The sequence below is a fragment of the Ursus arctos genome, unplaced genomic scaffold, assembly GCF_023065955.2.
Source record: "Ursus arctos isolate Adak ecotype North America unplaced genomic scaffold, UrsArc2.0 scaffold_28, whole genome shotgun sequence".
Lineage (NCBI taxonomy): Eukaryota > Metazoa > Chordata > Mammalia > Carnivora > Ursidae > Ursus > Ursus arctos.
This window is the reverse complement of record NW_026622963.1, coordinates 2406666-2421293: the sequence shown is the minus strand read 5'-3', so window position 1 is coordinate 2421293 and position 14628 is coordinate 2406666. Positions and strand designations below refer to the sequence as shown.

Below are 14628 nucleotides of genomic sequence, written 5' to 3'. Positions count from 1 at the left end.
AGGTGACAGACCCTTCCCCCCATCCCAGGGTGGCAGGGCCTGGACTGCACGCTGCCGTGTCCCAGCGGGACGTGGGGCCTGAACTGCAACGAGAGCTGCGCCTGCGCCAACGGGGCAGCCTGCAGCCCCACAGATGGCTCCTGCTCCTGCACGGCCGGCTGGCTCGGGGATGCCTGCGAACTGCCCTGCCCGGTGAGTGCCCAGCAGCCCCCTCACCGTCTCCCTGCGGTCATTCTGTCCGCAGAGGTGTGCAGAGAAGAGCACCGGCCTAGGCGGTGGGACCCTTGGACTCCGGTCTTTCATCTAGAAAATGGCAGGTGTCTGGCAGGTGTGGTGCCGCGGCCTTACTTCCCCTTGCTGCGCCTGCTCAACGTCACTAGTTGACCCTGGCACGCTGACTGAGCCCGGAGGCAGCCTCAGAATCCTTCCCAGCACGGTGCGACAGGACAGCCCTCACAATCCCTCAGAGTGACCGTTCCTCAATAGTTTTATGATCAGGGTAGGAGAGGACAACACCAAGCACCATTCAGTGACAATCACCCAGACCTAACCACCGGATCTTAGTCTAAGATACAAATACATTAAACCAACCAATATGAGGCCTCAGCCCTGGGTTCAAATGCTGACTCTGCCACATTGTAACTACGTGGCCTTGAACATGTTACTTCACCTTTCTGACCCTATTTCTCATCTTTAAATGGTGAGTATAATGGAACCATCCCATAGATGTGCTGTGAGGATTAAGAGAAATGAGGGATAAAAGGCTTGATACCTAACGAGCACGTGACAAATGTCGGTTGCCACCGTCTTCCCTAGAAACAAAGAATAAATCAGTCATTCTTCGCGTGCACTCAGTGCATTATGGTTTGCAAAGTGCATTCTTGTTCACGATTTTAGGTAACGATCACTAACTACAGCCCTTAGGGTTAACCATCGAGAAGTAGGGCAAGACCATCACCCTCTCCTTCCAAACCCCACAGTCCTGTTAACGCAGCCAAAGAATTATTTGGCGTGGCCTCGTGGCCATGTCGATCACGGGTCATAAAAAGTGTGCCCACTCTGCTCTGGCCGCCGTCCGCCTGTCTGCATCCCCGTGGGGCAGTGGCTCACTCTTGTTATCAAAATCCAACAGAAGTGTGTGAAGCTCTGGGAGTCTAGGTCTGATTGTTTCTCTGTCCCTTTCCCTCCACAGGACGGCACATTTGGGCTGAACTGTAGTGAGCGCTGTGACTGCAGCCACGCCGATGGCTGCGATCCTGTCACGGGCCACTGCTGCTGCCTGGCCGGATGGACAGGTATCTGCCGCCCCCGCCGCACCCCCACCCAGGGCCTGGGAAACCAGGTTCTTGGTGTTCTACTTCTCTTGACTGTTCTTTCTCTTTCTCTTTCACTTCTTCTTCTTGCTCCTTATGACGCACATTTCCCTTCTCTCCTCTGGCCCTCAGTTCTCTGTTCCACACGGTTCATGCAAACCAATTAGTGAACACCTGTTATGTGCAGGCTTTGTTCTAAAGGCTAGGAAGGTACTGGTAAGAAATCAGACAAAGGCTAACACGTGGTGAGCACAGGTGCTTAATCTGCGTTCGCAGCGGATATGGTAGAGAGGGGCACGGGGACCTTCTGCTTAGCCTGGCCTCGCTCTCCTGGTCCCTTACATGTGTCTGTCAGCCTGCCTCCCAAACACACGGCGAATCCATCCCACTACCACCGTCCTGGTCCTCCAAGCACCATCTCTCAGCCGGCCCAGCCTCGGGCTCCTCCTTGGTCTCTGGGCCTCCCCTCAGCCCAGCTGCATCCATTCTGCATATGGTGGCCAGAGTGAACTTCTCAAACCCCAGCTCCATTCACGTCGGTTCCTGCTCACAGTGCCTCCGTGGCTTCCCATGGCACTTACAGAAAATCTAAAATCCTTACAGTGGCCCAGGAGTCCCTATGACCTGGCCCCCTCCCAACTCCGCCACCTCCCTTTTGTCCCCTCCTGTCATTCATGACACAGCGGCCACCTGGGTCGACCACCTTCCTGACCCCTGGCCTTTGTGTGTGCCTTCTCTCTGCATGCATTGCTCTTTCCTTTTCTCTGCTCCTGATGATGCCCTCTTCCCCATTACAATCCGGCCAGGACTACGTAAGAGTCCCTCTTATTAATTCTCGTAGTATCCTACAGTCTTCTTTTTGCCATACTTACCTCTGTTGTCACTGAACAGTCATTTGAGTAAGTATTTATTATCTGCCTCCCCGCCTAGACCATGAGCTCTCTGGAGGCAGGGCCTTGCCCACCCCTGTGTCCAGTGCCTGCCGCCCACTGAGAGAGAGATGACATGGTGGTTAAGAACAGAGAGCCGGAGCCAGACTGCTGGGGTTTGTGACCTTGGGCAGGCCCTTTAACCTCTCAGGGCCTGAATTCTCCATCCATCAAATGCAGAGAATTATAATTCTCGCAATTACGGGGTCATGTGGAAGTTTAAATGAGTTAATACCTGTAAGCGCTAACAGGGCGTGGGCTGTGCTCAGTAAAGGTAGCCCATGAATACAGGAAGTGCTTAATAATGCTGGACTGCACGGATGCACTCAGTCCCAAGCTGGTGGGCAGAGAGGGAGGTACAGGCGTTCCTGCCAGCGCAGGTCTTCAGATAATCGTCTGCACCAGGTGGCTCAGCAGCCTGGGTTTTCCAGAACCAGGAAGTGCGAGAGCCGTAGAAAGCCAGGGACGTTGCTTCCTCGGCAGCATCTCTGACCTGGCCCCCTGCCCAGCCCCGTGGTACAGAGTGAGGCTCCGCCCTAGTTACTGGCACCCCAGATTCCTGGCGGAAGCCAAGTGGAAATCCGCTTGAATTTTTCATGGCCTTAATTTCAAGTGAGCTGATAAGATTTTAATGATAGCTGGTGCTGAAAAATTCTGTCTTTGATGGACAACTTTTCAGCAGGGCCTCTGCCGTTCTAATAGAAAGCTAATTTTCCCAAATATGGTCCTAAAGTCACTTCAAAGGAGTGATTGATGTCCTGAGGTTTGTCATGGAAAAGGGGATCGAGGAGGGAAAAGGAGGGGACCGGGCGTAGGCTCCGGACTCCTGCACGATGAACCCTGTCCACCCACCCCTGCCCCAAGAAGTCTGTCCCTGACTTCCCAGCTCCTGGCGTATCGGTCATGCCTTGGCTCAACGTCGGTTTCGCTCTGCCCTAAATGCGTGCAGGTCTCCTCCCCTTGCCCACACAAGCCACAGGTTTTGACAGGGGCCTTCCTGTCTAGTTCACTTTGCCCCGTACACAGCAGTGTTTAGTAAATGTCTACTGAAGTGAATTGAAGGAAGCTGGGCTATAACCATAGATGGGCTTTTCCCCTTGAAGCGAAGGAACCCCCAAGGTGATCTACTCTAACCTCAGACTACCGATGAGGAAAGGGAGCTGTCCAAGGTCTCAGGGCATGCGTGCCAACAGGAGGGGCTGCAGGATGGCATCGTAAGAAGGAGCCATCTATTCGTTCAATTAGCATTTATTGACTCAAGAATCACCACGTCCTTGGTTGGCAACTACCACGTATCCAGCGCTGTGTCAGACCCAGCAATAAACAGCAAAACTCAGTAACAGCAGTCGTCCCTGGACACCAGTTATGTGCCAGACACCGTGCTGGGCACCGGAGAAACAGAGATAACCAAGATGGCGTCCTGTCCACTAGGAGCGCCAAATAAGGAGGCTCGGAAGTGTCAGTAAGCCATGTTCTCTGTCTTCAAATTGCTGGCAAGGGAGACAAGACTTATGTACGAAACATTCAAATACTAGGCAGGGACAAAGCTGTATGCCACTGACTATCCAACAGATGCTTGAATCCGTGGGCAGACATCTGGGAAGGCTTCCTGGAGAAGGAGGACCCTAAGCAGACCCTGAAGGATGTGGGCTGCTGAGCTGCTGGCCTCCTGGCGTGGACTTGAGGTCACCATACATGGATTCTTAGCCTGGCTAAGAATCAATATAGGTGTGTAGGGGGTCCTGAATAAATAAAGCAGGGAGATTCCCTAGGGATAAGATAGGGAAGGACCTCTGAGGGGGATTATTATCCCTATTTAACTACTGGGAAAACAGGGCCTAGGTCAGGTAACTGATGAAGCTATGTCTCTTCAGAAGCTGTTCTTGGAAGACCCTCCCACAGGCCAAGGGGTGGTCATTTGACCACTCCAGTAGAACCGGGGCACTCCACGCAGGGGGAACCCTGCACCCTTCTCCCCACTCAGGTCCCAGTGTCTTAAGTTTGAGGGAGTTCTTAGGACATATGAAAACCTCCAACAGGGGCCCCACTCCCACAGAACCAGGCCTAGAATGTAATAATTGCCAGATCCTAAAAACAGTGGCCCTTGCTGCCACCTGCCATCAGCATAATCACCTTGCAGCCATGGTTCTCAATCCCCAAGAAAGGGAACCCCTTTGGGACGTGAAAACCTTTTGAGGGTCCCACACATGAGAGTAGCTGTGCTTTTGAATATCCGTTGATTGGGAGAACACGCGATAGCAACAGGCTGCCAAGAATTCAAGGGGCCTTTGCGCGCATTGTGTTTCATTCATCACAGCAGCGTCTGAGTTAGGTTTTAGGAAAGAGCAGTGTGGCTCGTGTGCCTTGGTCAGTCTCCAGCGAGCACGTGGGGCACAGAGGGGATCTAAGGTCGCTGTCAGGCGGCAGAGCTCTGCCTTAGTCCAGGGTGACCCCCGGGAACAGCAGAGTCCCTCGGCCCGCGGTCTGATGCTGGCTTTCCCACAGAATTCCTTGGCCACAGCTTCCGTGTTCCCAGAGCAGGGGAGACCTGAAGCTGTGTCCAAAGCTTTGTGCAGCCTCGTGGTTCTGGCTTCCCCAGGCTCCCCTTCGGCCATTCCCTGGGGTTTGTCCAGGTGCTAGCCCCTTGAGCATCTGAAACTGCACTGGGCGAGACCTCCATCAAGGGCTGAAGCGTGCAGGCCAGATTCCCTCCCTCTGCAAAGAGGCCTCATTTCCCGGAGCGTGGCATCGGAAGCCCTCGCCATGCTTCCAAATTGAGATGTCACAGCGAGGGAGGCCAGGGCTGGAATGTGGGCGCTAGACTAGACTAGACTAGATGAGCGCTGGAAGAGGAGTAAAGCCTGTTACGGCCCCTCCCTCTCTGCTCTCTCTGGCTGCTCAGCCCTCCCTCCCTTTCCCGCGGGCTTGGGTGGGCTTGTACAATTGCAGCCTGCCTCCAAATTGGTCCCACTGCTCTGCTGCTGGGGCTGGGGCTGGCTCTCTTCGCTGGGCCTGAGGGTCTTCCTCCCCCTTTCTGTCTCTTTCCCATAATCCCTGTCCCTGTAACAAGGCAGACATGATTTTTAAACTAATTCTGCTCTTCTCTGAGCCTCTGATGTTCGCCTTCCCAAGCCAAGCCAGTTTCCTGGGCCCACACCTTTCTTCGCCTAATGCATGTCAGACTGGAAGTACTTCTGCCCGAGAGGAAACCCCACCCCAGAGCTGGGGCCTTTTGAAATTCCTTCTTAGCCTTTGGGCTGTAACCCACCTGTATACATATTTGCTCTATCTCAGCTCAAAAAGACGATGTAGGCCTTCTTCCTCTTTCTTAATAGACTGCATCGCAGTGCAAACAGAGGGCATCACGTCCAGTGACAGTAAAATGTCATTTTGCAAAGTGTTGGTTTCTGTCATACACACGTGTGCACATACGATCTAAAATTCACGTTGCACTGAGGACCGTGGTCAGAAGAACCTGAAAAGACCCCACCCAATGTCTGGGCCGGCACCCTAGGGCTGCTTGGCTGGGACCCAGAGGACCCACGGCTCCTGGGCTAACGTGAGTGGGCATGTAGCTTGTTTCCAGCAGGTGAACCCTGCCCCGTAACAGCGCTCACTTGCCCCAGTTTGGTGTCTCTCAAGCCTAACCTTGGATACCAGCTAAGATGTCAAAAATGACAGTGGCTCTTCATGACCTGCTGCCTTCTTGGTCCCGCAGTCTCATCTCTTGCCATACCTCATTTTGTACTTTGTGGCTCAGCCACACTATGCTGTGTTTTCTTTTAAGGCAGGATTCTCTCTCCTGCCTCCTAATTTTTGCACAGAGAGTTTCCTTTACCTGGTAAATTCCTCCGTAGGCCTCAGGACTCAGTTTGGGCATCGCCTCTTCCTGGAAGCCCTCCCTGACCAGCCAAGCCTGGACTGGAGTTTTCTTCTACATTCCCAGATGCACTGTGCTTGCCTCCACCCTTCATTCTGCATAGCACCCCTTCCCATCGTCCTTCCCTCTGCCTTCCCTCCTCTCACCACTGACCTAAGTCTACCTCTGGCCCGCAGGCATCCGCTGTGACAGCATGTGTCCGCCTGGTCGCTGGGGCCCCAACTGCTCCGTCTCCTGCAGCTGCGAGAACGGCGGCTCCTGTTCCCCAGAGGATGGGAGCTGCGAGTGTGCGCCTGGCTTCCGAGGACCCTTATGCCAGAGAAGTAAGGCTGAGTGCTCAGTCCCTGAGCAACAGATGGCTCACCCTCCCCACCCCTTCCCTGGTGGAACTAGTCCTGGCCTGAGAGGGGCCGGGCTCTCAGAGTCAGCCCCCATCAAACCCCTCCCTTCTAGTCCCGTCTCTCCCTGCACTGGCTTTCCGTCCCTAAGTTCAGGGCCCAGCCTGGCTCCTCAGTGGAAACCGGACCAGACCACAGCTCCTCTCTTCAGGAAGAGACAGGCCCTCAAAGGTGTAGGGTGGGGACAGCTCTCCCTATACTCTTGAGAGCCTCCCTTCATCCCTTCGTGGGACAGGACAGGTAGCCAAGCTGACTGGGGCCCCTGAGGCTGCTGACCACCGTCTCCGCTTCATCCCCAGTCTGCCCCCCTGGGTTCTATGGCCATGGCTGCGCCCAGCCGTGTCCCCTCTGCGTGCACAGCAGTGGGCCCTGCCACCACGTCAGCGGCATCTGTGAGTGCCTCCCTGGATTCTCCGGAGCCCTCTGCAACCAAGGTAGTGTCTCCAGGGCAAGCGTGGGCTGGGGAGGTGAGGCATCCTGGGAAGGAAGTGGCTGGAAGGAGGGGCTTGGGGATTCTTATCCTCCGTGGAGACAGCTCTCTGCTGTCAGGGCTCGGGCCTGCGCTTCTGAGAACTGGTCAGCACCGGGCATGAGACGAAGCGAGCATGCAGTTAAAGGAACGGGCTCAGAGAGGTTAAATGACTTCTCCGTGGTCTCACAGCGAGGAAGTGGCAGAGCGGAGGAATTCCGACTCCAGAGCTGATGAAAGATGAAATTAGCGTAGATGAGTTCTGCATAAGACGTGTCCCCGAATGGCTTATGCGAAGTGCCAAGTGGTAAAGGCAGAGGATGACGTGGGAACTCAGAGGAGACAGTTCTGGCAGGGGCTTGAGATGGCAACTTCCCAGCCCCCTCCCCCCACACCCAGGCCAACATCCCTGATCCCTCACAGCACACTTTCCTGTCCCAGAAGCAGAATCCTTCAGCACGCCAACTGCAGCCAACCCCCACCACTCAACAGGACTCGGACAGGGAGCCGAAGCTTGTTGGCATTGGTGTGCCGGCTACCCTGGCTGTCTGGGGACGGGTGAGGGGGGGCGCTTTGCTTTGTAACATTTGCAAGCAAGTTCCCTGATCTCAATATCTCCACCAGGGCTGATTCCGTGGTACGAGGGGTTTAACATGGGTCACAAAATTCCTGAATATTTAACAACCAGTGTGAAGGCAGAAGCTGGTTCCAGCACATTCTGCTGCTTATTGCAATCCCTGGCTCAGGCCAAGGCGGTGTAGATGTGGGGGGCGGCTCCGTGCCGCACAGGCCTTCAGCGAGGCCTCAGCCTAAGAGGAAGGCACTGAGAGAAGGAAGGAAGGCGCTGTGGGCAGAGCAGGCAGCTTGGGTGTGGACATCGACTGTCCAGCAGTAGGGAGCGGCTGAAGGAGGAGGGGCCTGGGTGGGGACGGCAGAGGAGACTGGGAAGGTAGTCTGGGGCCCTCGGGACACCTTAGAACACAGGATTATAGAATTTGCACTCTATCCTGTAAGGAGCAAAGAGATCTTAGACTAAGGTGAACTTAGAGCTAAAAGCAACTTCAAGGTCACCCGTGCAAGAATCTCATCTGGCCTGTGTTTAAATGCTTCCACTGAGAGCTCACTTCCCCCCAGGGGAACAGACTCTTTGATGAATAATCACTACTGAGCTGGGCTGGCTTTGTAAGTGTATGGGCCGTTAATATGTATGAGTGGAAAGTTCACTCCATGATGCTTTGAGGTCATGAGAAGTTTGGGCCCCAGGGAAGCATATGTGACAGTTTCATTTGCTTGTAGCCCTCCCAGGACAGTTTAATCATAACCTGACAGGTCGAGGTTTACTTATTAAACATCGGAGACCCAGCCGTCAATACAGATAGGCTGGGTCTAAATTAGGATCTAAGCAGCCCGAGGAGTAACTCTCAGATCCTGCGATGTCTGATTTATCGCCCGCTGCCCTAATGAGTATTTTCCACATATAGATCTAACAGAGTTTGCTATTAATGGCAACTGCCCTGGTTAAGTCTCAAACCTTGTAAAAAATTGAACTGACACTTTCTAATGACCGGCTTTCCAGTGAGTTACAAATTACAGACCCTGCTTATGCAGAATCATTAAACATAGATTAAATATAACCAGATGTTTTCTTTTCACCAGCCCCCTTCTCCACCACCCCTCTTTTTGCCTCACTCTTGATTCAGCTAAGAAGTCGACCAATTAATGTATTAGACTGATTGCATTAGGAGCTCTGTAGGTGAATTTGTCAGCCTTGTGTGGGTGAGAAAGGCTTCAAAGATAAGACTGTCTTGTTAGAGAAGCTCAGAGCTGGTTTGGGGGGCATGGGTAGGTGGCACAGCTCACTCCACTCCCCATACAGGGCCAGGACTGGGGAATGGGCTCCCCAAATCAAGCACCTCCCAAAAGTGGGGAAGAGGAGGCTGGGCCACCTGCTGTTCTGGAAGCTAAAGCTGGAACCTGGGCTGCAGGCGCGAGGTTATCCGCCCTTCAAGGAGCTAAGGCTTTTGCCTAGGCTTCCTAGGGCCCCACATCAGCCACCCCCCTCCCCATAGCTGTGAACCACAGCCTGAGGCCAGCGAGTGACAGTACGGGCCCCATTGCAAAGATGAAGAAACGGGACGTAGAGGGGTCATGCGGTCTGCTCAAAGGTGCTTAACCAGTAAGGGGCAGTCCTTCCGAGCTGTGTGACCTTGGGCAAGTGCCTTAACCTCTCGGTCCCTCAGTTTCCCTATCTGTGAAGTAGAGTTAATAATACGGAATAGTAGTGGAGATATCTACTATTGACAGTATCACGAGGCTGACTGAACTAATGTTTATGAAGCACTCTGAACAGTGTCCAGTGCATATAAGTGCCATAGAAGTGTTTGTTGAATACATATAAATAAAATTGAGACCCAAACCCAAGGCTTTAGACTGGAGACCCTGGTGTGCCATGCTGCCTTTGTCGTTTGTCCCAACCACTGATCATGCCCAGGAAAGGCACAGGGGGGACCCAGATCCTAGGCTTCAGCTGCCCACGGTCTGGTTGGGGAAGGGCTGGCGAGGGGAGGCAGTGTGGCGTAAAGGAGAGGGTGAGAGCCCAAGGGTTAAGAGAACTGGGTCCTGGTTGAGTTGCTTTGCTTCAAGAATCAGTACCTTCCCATGATCCTCCGCGTGGCTCAGCCGACTGAGGGCCTTGGGGATTCAAGGAATTCCTCCCCCATAACAGGAATGCAGTGAAGCCTTCTTTGAGGATGGAGGGTGGGCTACAACTGGGTTTGAGGGGAGAAGGTTGAGCTGAGAAGAGCTTGAAGGGACAAGGAGTCAGTGATTCCAACAGAACCCACTGGAAGGTCCCTGCTCCTGAGGCCTATTCTGGCCATTCTGGAAAACTTCCTGTATGTTTGCTGTGTGTCAGGCACCGTGCTGGGCACTCGGACACAGCAACGAGCAAGAGAGCCACGTCCCCTGCCCTCACACAGCCTGTAGTCTAGAGGGAGACACTCAGAGCTCAGCCTTCCCCAGCGGGACTTGGGAGTTGAAGGGCAGCCAGTTTAGTTCCACACATTCAGCTGCCATGCCTGCTTTTTCCAGGCATCATGGAGAACAAAGACATGGGCAGAACTCAGGCCCGGCCTGAAATCGGCTCACAAGTCATAGTAACAGACCAGGGAAGAAACTAACTGAGAGTCTGGAAGTTCAAACAAGGACATAGCTGCCCAGAACACAGATGATGGGCCAGTCAGGATCAGGTTCAGTTCTAAGTGACGTAAAAACCCCAAATAACTGGCTTCCAGAACCAGACCACCGGAGAATGGAGGGGTAGCTTACAAAGAGGTCAGGGGCCAGCCTCCTTCTGTGCTGTGGTTCAGCCATCTCGGCACATGGCCTCCACCTCTGATGGAAGGTAGCTGCTTAAACTCCAGCCACCTTATCCACGGTTCTTATCCATCATCCACATTATCCTTCAACAAGGACGAGGGATGGACAAATAAAGACACGCTATCTCCACTTACCAGGGTGTAGTCACAGCGCTATACCCAGCTGTGCAGGAGCCTCAGAAATGAAATCTTTATTGCAGGTGGTCATAAGCCCAGCTAAAACTCCAGATTCTACTTCTAAGGAAGAAGAGGCTGGATTATTGAAGGACTAGCAGCCTACTACAGGGGGATCATGGGGAAGGTCGCATTTAAAAGGAGTCCGAGGGGCACCTGGCTGGCTCAGTCGGTTAAACATCCAGTTCTTGATCTCAGCTCAGATCTTGATCTGAGTCGTGAGTTCAAGCCCTGCCCTGGGCTCGATGCTGGGCATGGAGCCTACTTAAAAAAAATAATAAAATATAAAAATAAAACGAGTCTTACAGGCAGGGTAAGATTTCCACAGCTGGACAGGAGGGTCCGGGAAGCTCTGGAAGGAACAGCAGGAGCGAAGGCACAGGTGTTATTAGAATGTGGTGTGTGGGCCAGTGGCTTCTGTGGCTGGGAGAGCGGGGTAGTCACCAGGTGAAATAGTTTAGGTGTTGATGTTTAGGGTCCAGATTTTATGTGGGGGCACTGGGAGGCACTGAGGGTGTTTGAGCAGGGCACAGAAGTGCCGTGAAGAGCTCGAGTTGTAGGAAGCAGGTGGAGAATGAACTGCAGGGGAGATGAGAGGTGCTCAGTTAACACGTAGACCTAGTTCTCCTGGAGCTTGCAGCCTCATTGAGGAAACAAGCCCTTCCTTTAGGGACCAAGGAGTGACTCCTCCGGGGGGGGGGGGGGTACCACACCCCTTGTTTGACTCCAACTGAAATATCACAGGGGCTCCGTGGAAGAGAGCACCTTGTGAACCCAGGAAGGCTGCCCTGAGGCTGAGCTAAGGCCTGAGGGACAGGTGGGGTTTGGAGACACAGAGGAAACGGGTGGGCAGACAGTCCTCCAGCAGTCTAATTGCAGGCCGACCTGCCACCCCGCACTCGTCCCTCTCCTTCCAGCTACAAACATGGTCCACCCTCGTGCGGTGGGATCAGTGATGCTGGCGAGCACGTGGTAACAGACGGCAGAAGGCTGCGGAGCAGTGTGGGGAGCCCGGGGTGGAGAGCGGGGGTGGGAGTCCCAGCCTGACCGCTTCCATCCGTGAGGCCAAGTCAAGCGACTTAGAGTCCCTTTGGGACTGTCTGTGCCTTCAAAGGGATCATTAATTGAGCCTCCGGAGGAATGCAGCTGTGGGCACAGGAGGGGAACTCCTTCATGTGCAACCGGAGCAGGGAGATGGGGCTGTGGGGGTGGGCAGGTCCCACGCAGATCTGGGAGTCTGGGCCATCGCGGCTGTGACCTGTGAACTCCCAGGGCTGCAGCTGCTGTGGGTGGTGGTCTGAGGAGAGCGGGTGGGAGAGTAGGTGCCAGGCTGTCCTGTGCCCACAGTGTGTGCTGGAGGGCACTTCGGGCAGGACTGTGCCCAGCTCTGCTCCTGTGCCAACAACGGGACCTGCAGCCCCATCGATGGCTCCTGCCAATGTGTCCCCGGATGGATTGGAAAGGACTGCTCACAGGGTAAGCAGCTGCCCAAGCAATGCCCCCCCCCCCAGGAGTCAGGCCCCAAAACACACCCTCCTCCTCACCCAGAACCTCTTACCCCTGATGCCTCCACCTCCCAGGACTGAAATCCCCTTCCGCAGACAGGAATGTCCACCTGAGTCCCAGTTAGAGTCCCACAGCTAACATGATGAGTTCTTAGGGTTGACCACTGGCATTATTAACTGTTAGTATGGAAGGCATTGACATTGCTGGGAGTATTGTCATTACTACTGAGAATTAATACTCCATGAGCACCTGAGTAAGGAGTGGCCCCTGTTTGGTTGGGAAGGAGGGAGGGGCAGGGACTAGCATGCTGGGGGCTGGAAGTGGGGAAGTGAGGTGAGACCAGGGCAGTCACCTCAGAGGGGTGAGGGCGTCCCCGGAGCGACCCACATGAATGATGTCCTGGGCACATAAGCCTGGACAAGGCATTGGAGAGGCTGTTCTTGTAAGGTGTACCCAATCTTGTAAGGTGTACCGAGACCACACAATCTGAGGGTGGAGGCCTAACCTCTGCCCCATGGAGCGCCTTGTCTGATAGGTAAGACGGGGACAGGACCCCTAGGGAGGTCCCAGTTGGCCCGAGGGAGTTTCCATTCGGTGGAGGAGACACAAGTGTCATCCTCAGGGAGCTCAGCAGCCGAAGGAGGGGAGTCCCTATCCTGGGAGAGCCCCCATCGTCACGGGGAAGTTAAACACACCGTGTTCACACTGTAAACTGCGATGTTTAGTTTACCACACCCACCCACTCTGCAAATCACAGCCAGTCCCCCAGGAAGGGAAGGCCAGGAGCCCTCAGAGCTGGGAGAGTGGGCAGAGAATCTGGGCTTCATGGGAATCCTGGGTAAGTGGGCCAAGAGGTGAGTGGAGGAATTCTGGGAACAGCGTGCCAGGAAAGCCAGGAAGTACAGCGGGGTGTATCGGGGCACCTCGGCTGATGTGCCCTCCCCCCTCCCTCTCTCTCCTGTCTGCTTCGCTCTGCCTTGCCCTTACCCTCTGCGTCTCGCTCCCCCCTCCCCAGCTTGCCCAGCAGGGTTCTGGGGCCCCGCCTGCTTCCACACCTGTAGCTGCCACAATGGGGGGAGCTGCCGCGCTGAGGACGGAGCCTGCCACTGCACCCCTGGCTGGACCGGACTCTTCTGCACGCAGCGTAAGTCCTGCCTCCCGGCCTCCCAGCTATTTGGAATCTCGGGCTGCAGCCTGCTGGCTGCCTTGGGCATCATCCAGGCCTGTGGAGTGCGGGAGGAGGTGGGGCGAGGGTCAGGGGCTGTGCCCACCCACCCAAGGAGTGGGAAACCTGGGTGGATTCAGGGGTTGAACAGCCCCAAGTCCTGGAAAGTCAGGGCTGTCAGGGGCTCCAGCAATCACGACGATCAGAGCGCCTGGACGGTGGGGCCCAGAGAGGGAGGAACAGCCTGTGGGTACACAGCGGGGAGACCCCAGCCTGGCTCTGGTGCTAAGGCACCTTTGTCTGAAGGAATGACAGGTTTGGTCCCGACTGTACCGCCCTTGTCCCCTCCCTGTTTCTCCAGGCTGCCCTGCAGCGTTTTACGGGAAGGACTGTGGGCGTGTGTGCCAGTGTCAGAACGGCGCCAGCTGTGACCACATTAGCGGCAAGTGCACCTGCCGCACGGGCTTCACTGGGCGACACTGTGAGCAGAGTAAGCTGTCCTAACCCCTGACCCTGCGTGTTGGTGCCAGGCATCAGCCTCCTGCCGGGGAAGCCTCCCCCTTAACACTCAGGACTCTGCACGTCCTGTTCCTGGATTTTTGGAGCAGCTTCCAAGAAAAAAGGCTGAAGAAGGTCATGCCTACTTTGATGTTTGTAGTTTCTTCCTCCAGTTGGGGGTCGGGAGGAATGGGGGTGTCGGGAGGAATGGGGGTGCCGAGAGCAGAACAGATGCCTGAGGGGGTACCGAGGGAATAAAGGGAGACACATCTTTAATATTCTTTGAAGCCTCCGGGGCACCCAGCTCAGGGCCTGGCGTTTGGAAGATGCTGCATAAGGTGTCGAGTGAGGAGGAAGTAGGAGTCCCCCCCACTCCGGGCTAAGGTGCTCCGTCCACCCCCACGCATCCAACCAAACCACAGCAGGAGCCACAGGGAAATCGGTCTGACTCTGGCTAATCATAGCGGGCCACGGATGGGATGGGAGAGTGGGTGTGTCTCACCGTCTGTCCCTTTTCTTCATGCTACACAGGATGTGCCCCAGGAACCTTTGGCTACGGGTGTCAGCAGCTGTGTGAGTGCATGAACAATGCCACCTGCGACCACGTCACTGGCACCTGTTACTGCAGCTCTGGATTCAAAGGAATCCGGTGTGACCAAGGTAATACACAGGGGGAGTCCCCAGGCGGGGGGCTCTGGAAAGGGCCCCAGGGAGGCAGGATCTAGGGAGATTCCAATGGGAACAACTGGATTTTATAAGGACAGTTTGTGACTTCCCTTTATTCGCTTTTGGAAGGAGAGCAAAGGGGTGTGTTGCAGAGAGGGAGGCACAGGGAGCGGGAGCCTCTCAGTCACGGCTCCCCCGTGCTCAACCTTGGCAAGTCTCCTGTGAGCCAAACAAAGGTACCCACAAGCTAGTC

The 14628-nt window shown here is 54.9% G+C and overlaps 1 protein-coding gene across 4 annotated transcripts in view; it reads left to right on the top strand.

Annotated features, from left to right (window-relative positions):
- The window catches only part of MEGF11 (multiple EGF like domains 11), a 218629-nt gene that overhangs the window by 188140 nt on the left and 15861 nt on the right, over positions 1–14628 (top strand). For 2 of the 4 annotated variants that reach the window (XM_026478347.3, XM_044392024.2), the window contains exons 11-18: positions 29–192; positions 1193–1295; positions 6299–6445; positions 6820–6954; positions 11888–12016; positions 13062–13190; positions 13573–13701; positions 14241–14369. In XM_026478347.3, the coding sequence (XP_026334132.2) occupies positions 29–192; positions 1193–1295; positions 6299–6445; positions 6820–6954; positions 11888–12016; positions 13062–13190; positions 13573–13701; positions 14241–14369 (1065 nt within the window). The remainder of the gene's footprint in view (positions 1–28; positions 193–1192; positions 1296–6298; positions 6446–6819; positions 6955–11887; positions 12017–13061; positions 13191–13572; positions 13702–14240; positions 14370–14628) is intronic. The other 2 variants (XM_044392025.2, XM_044392026.3) reach the window with 1 other exon arrangement.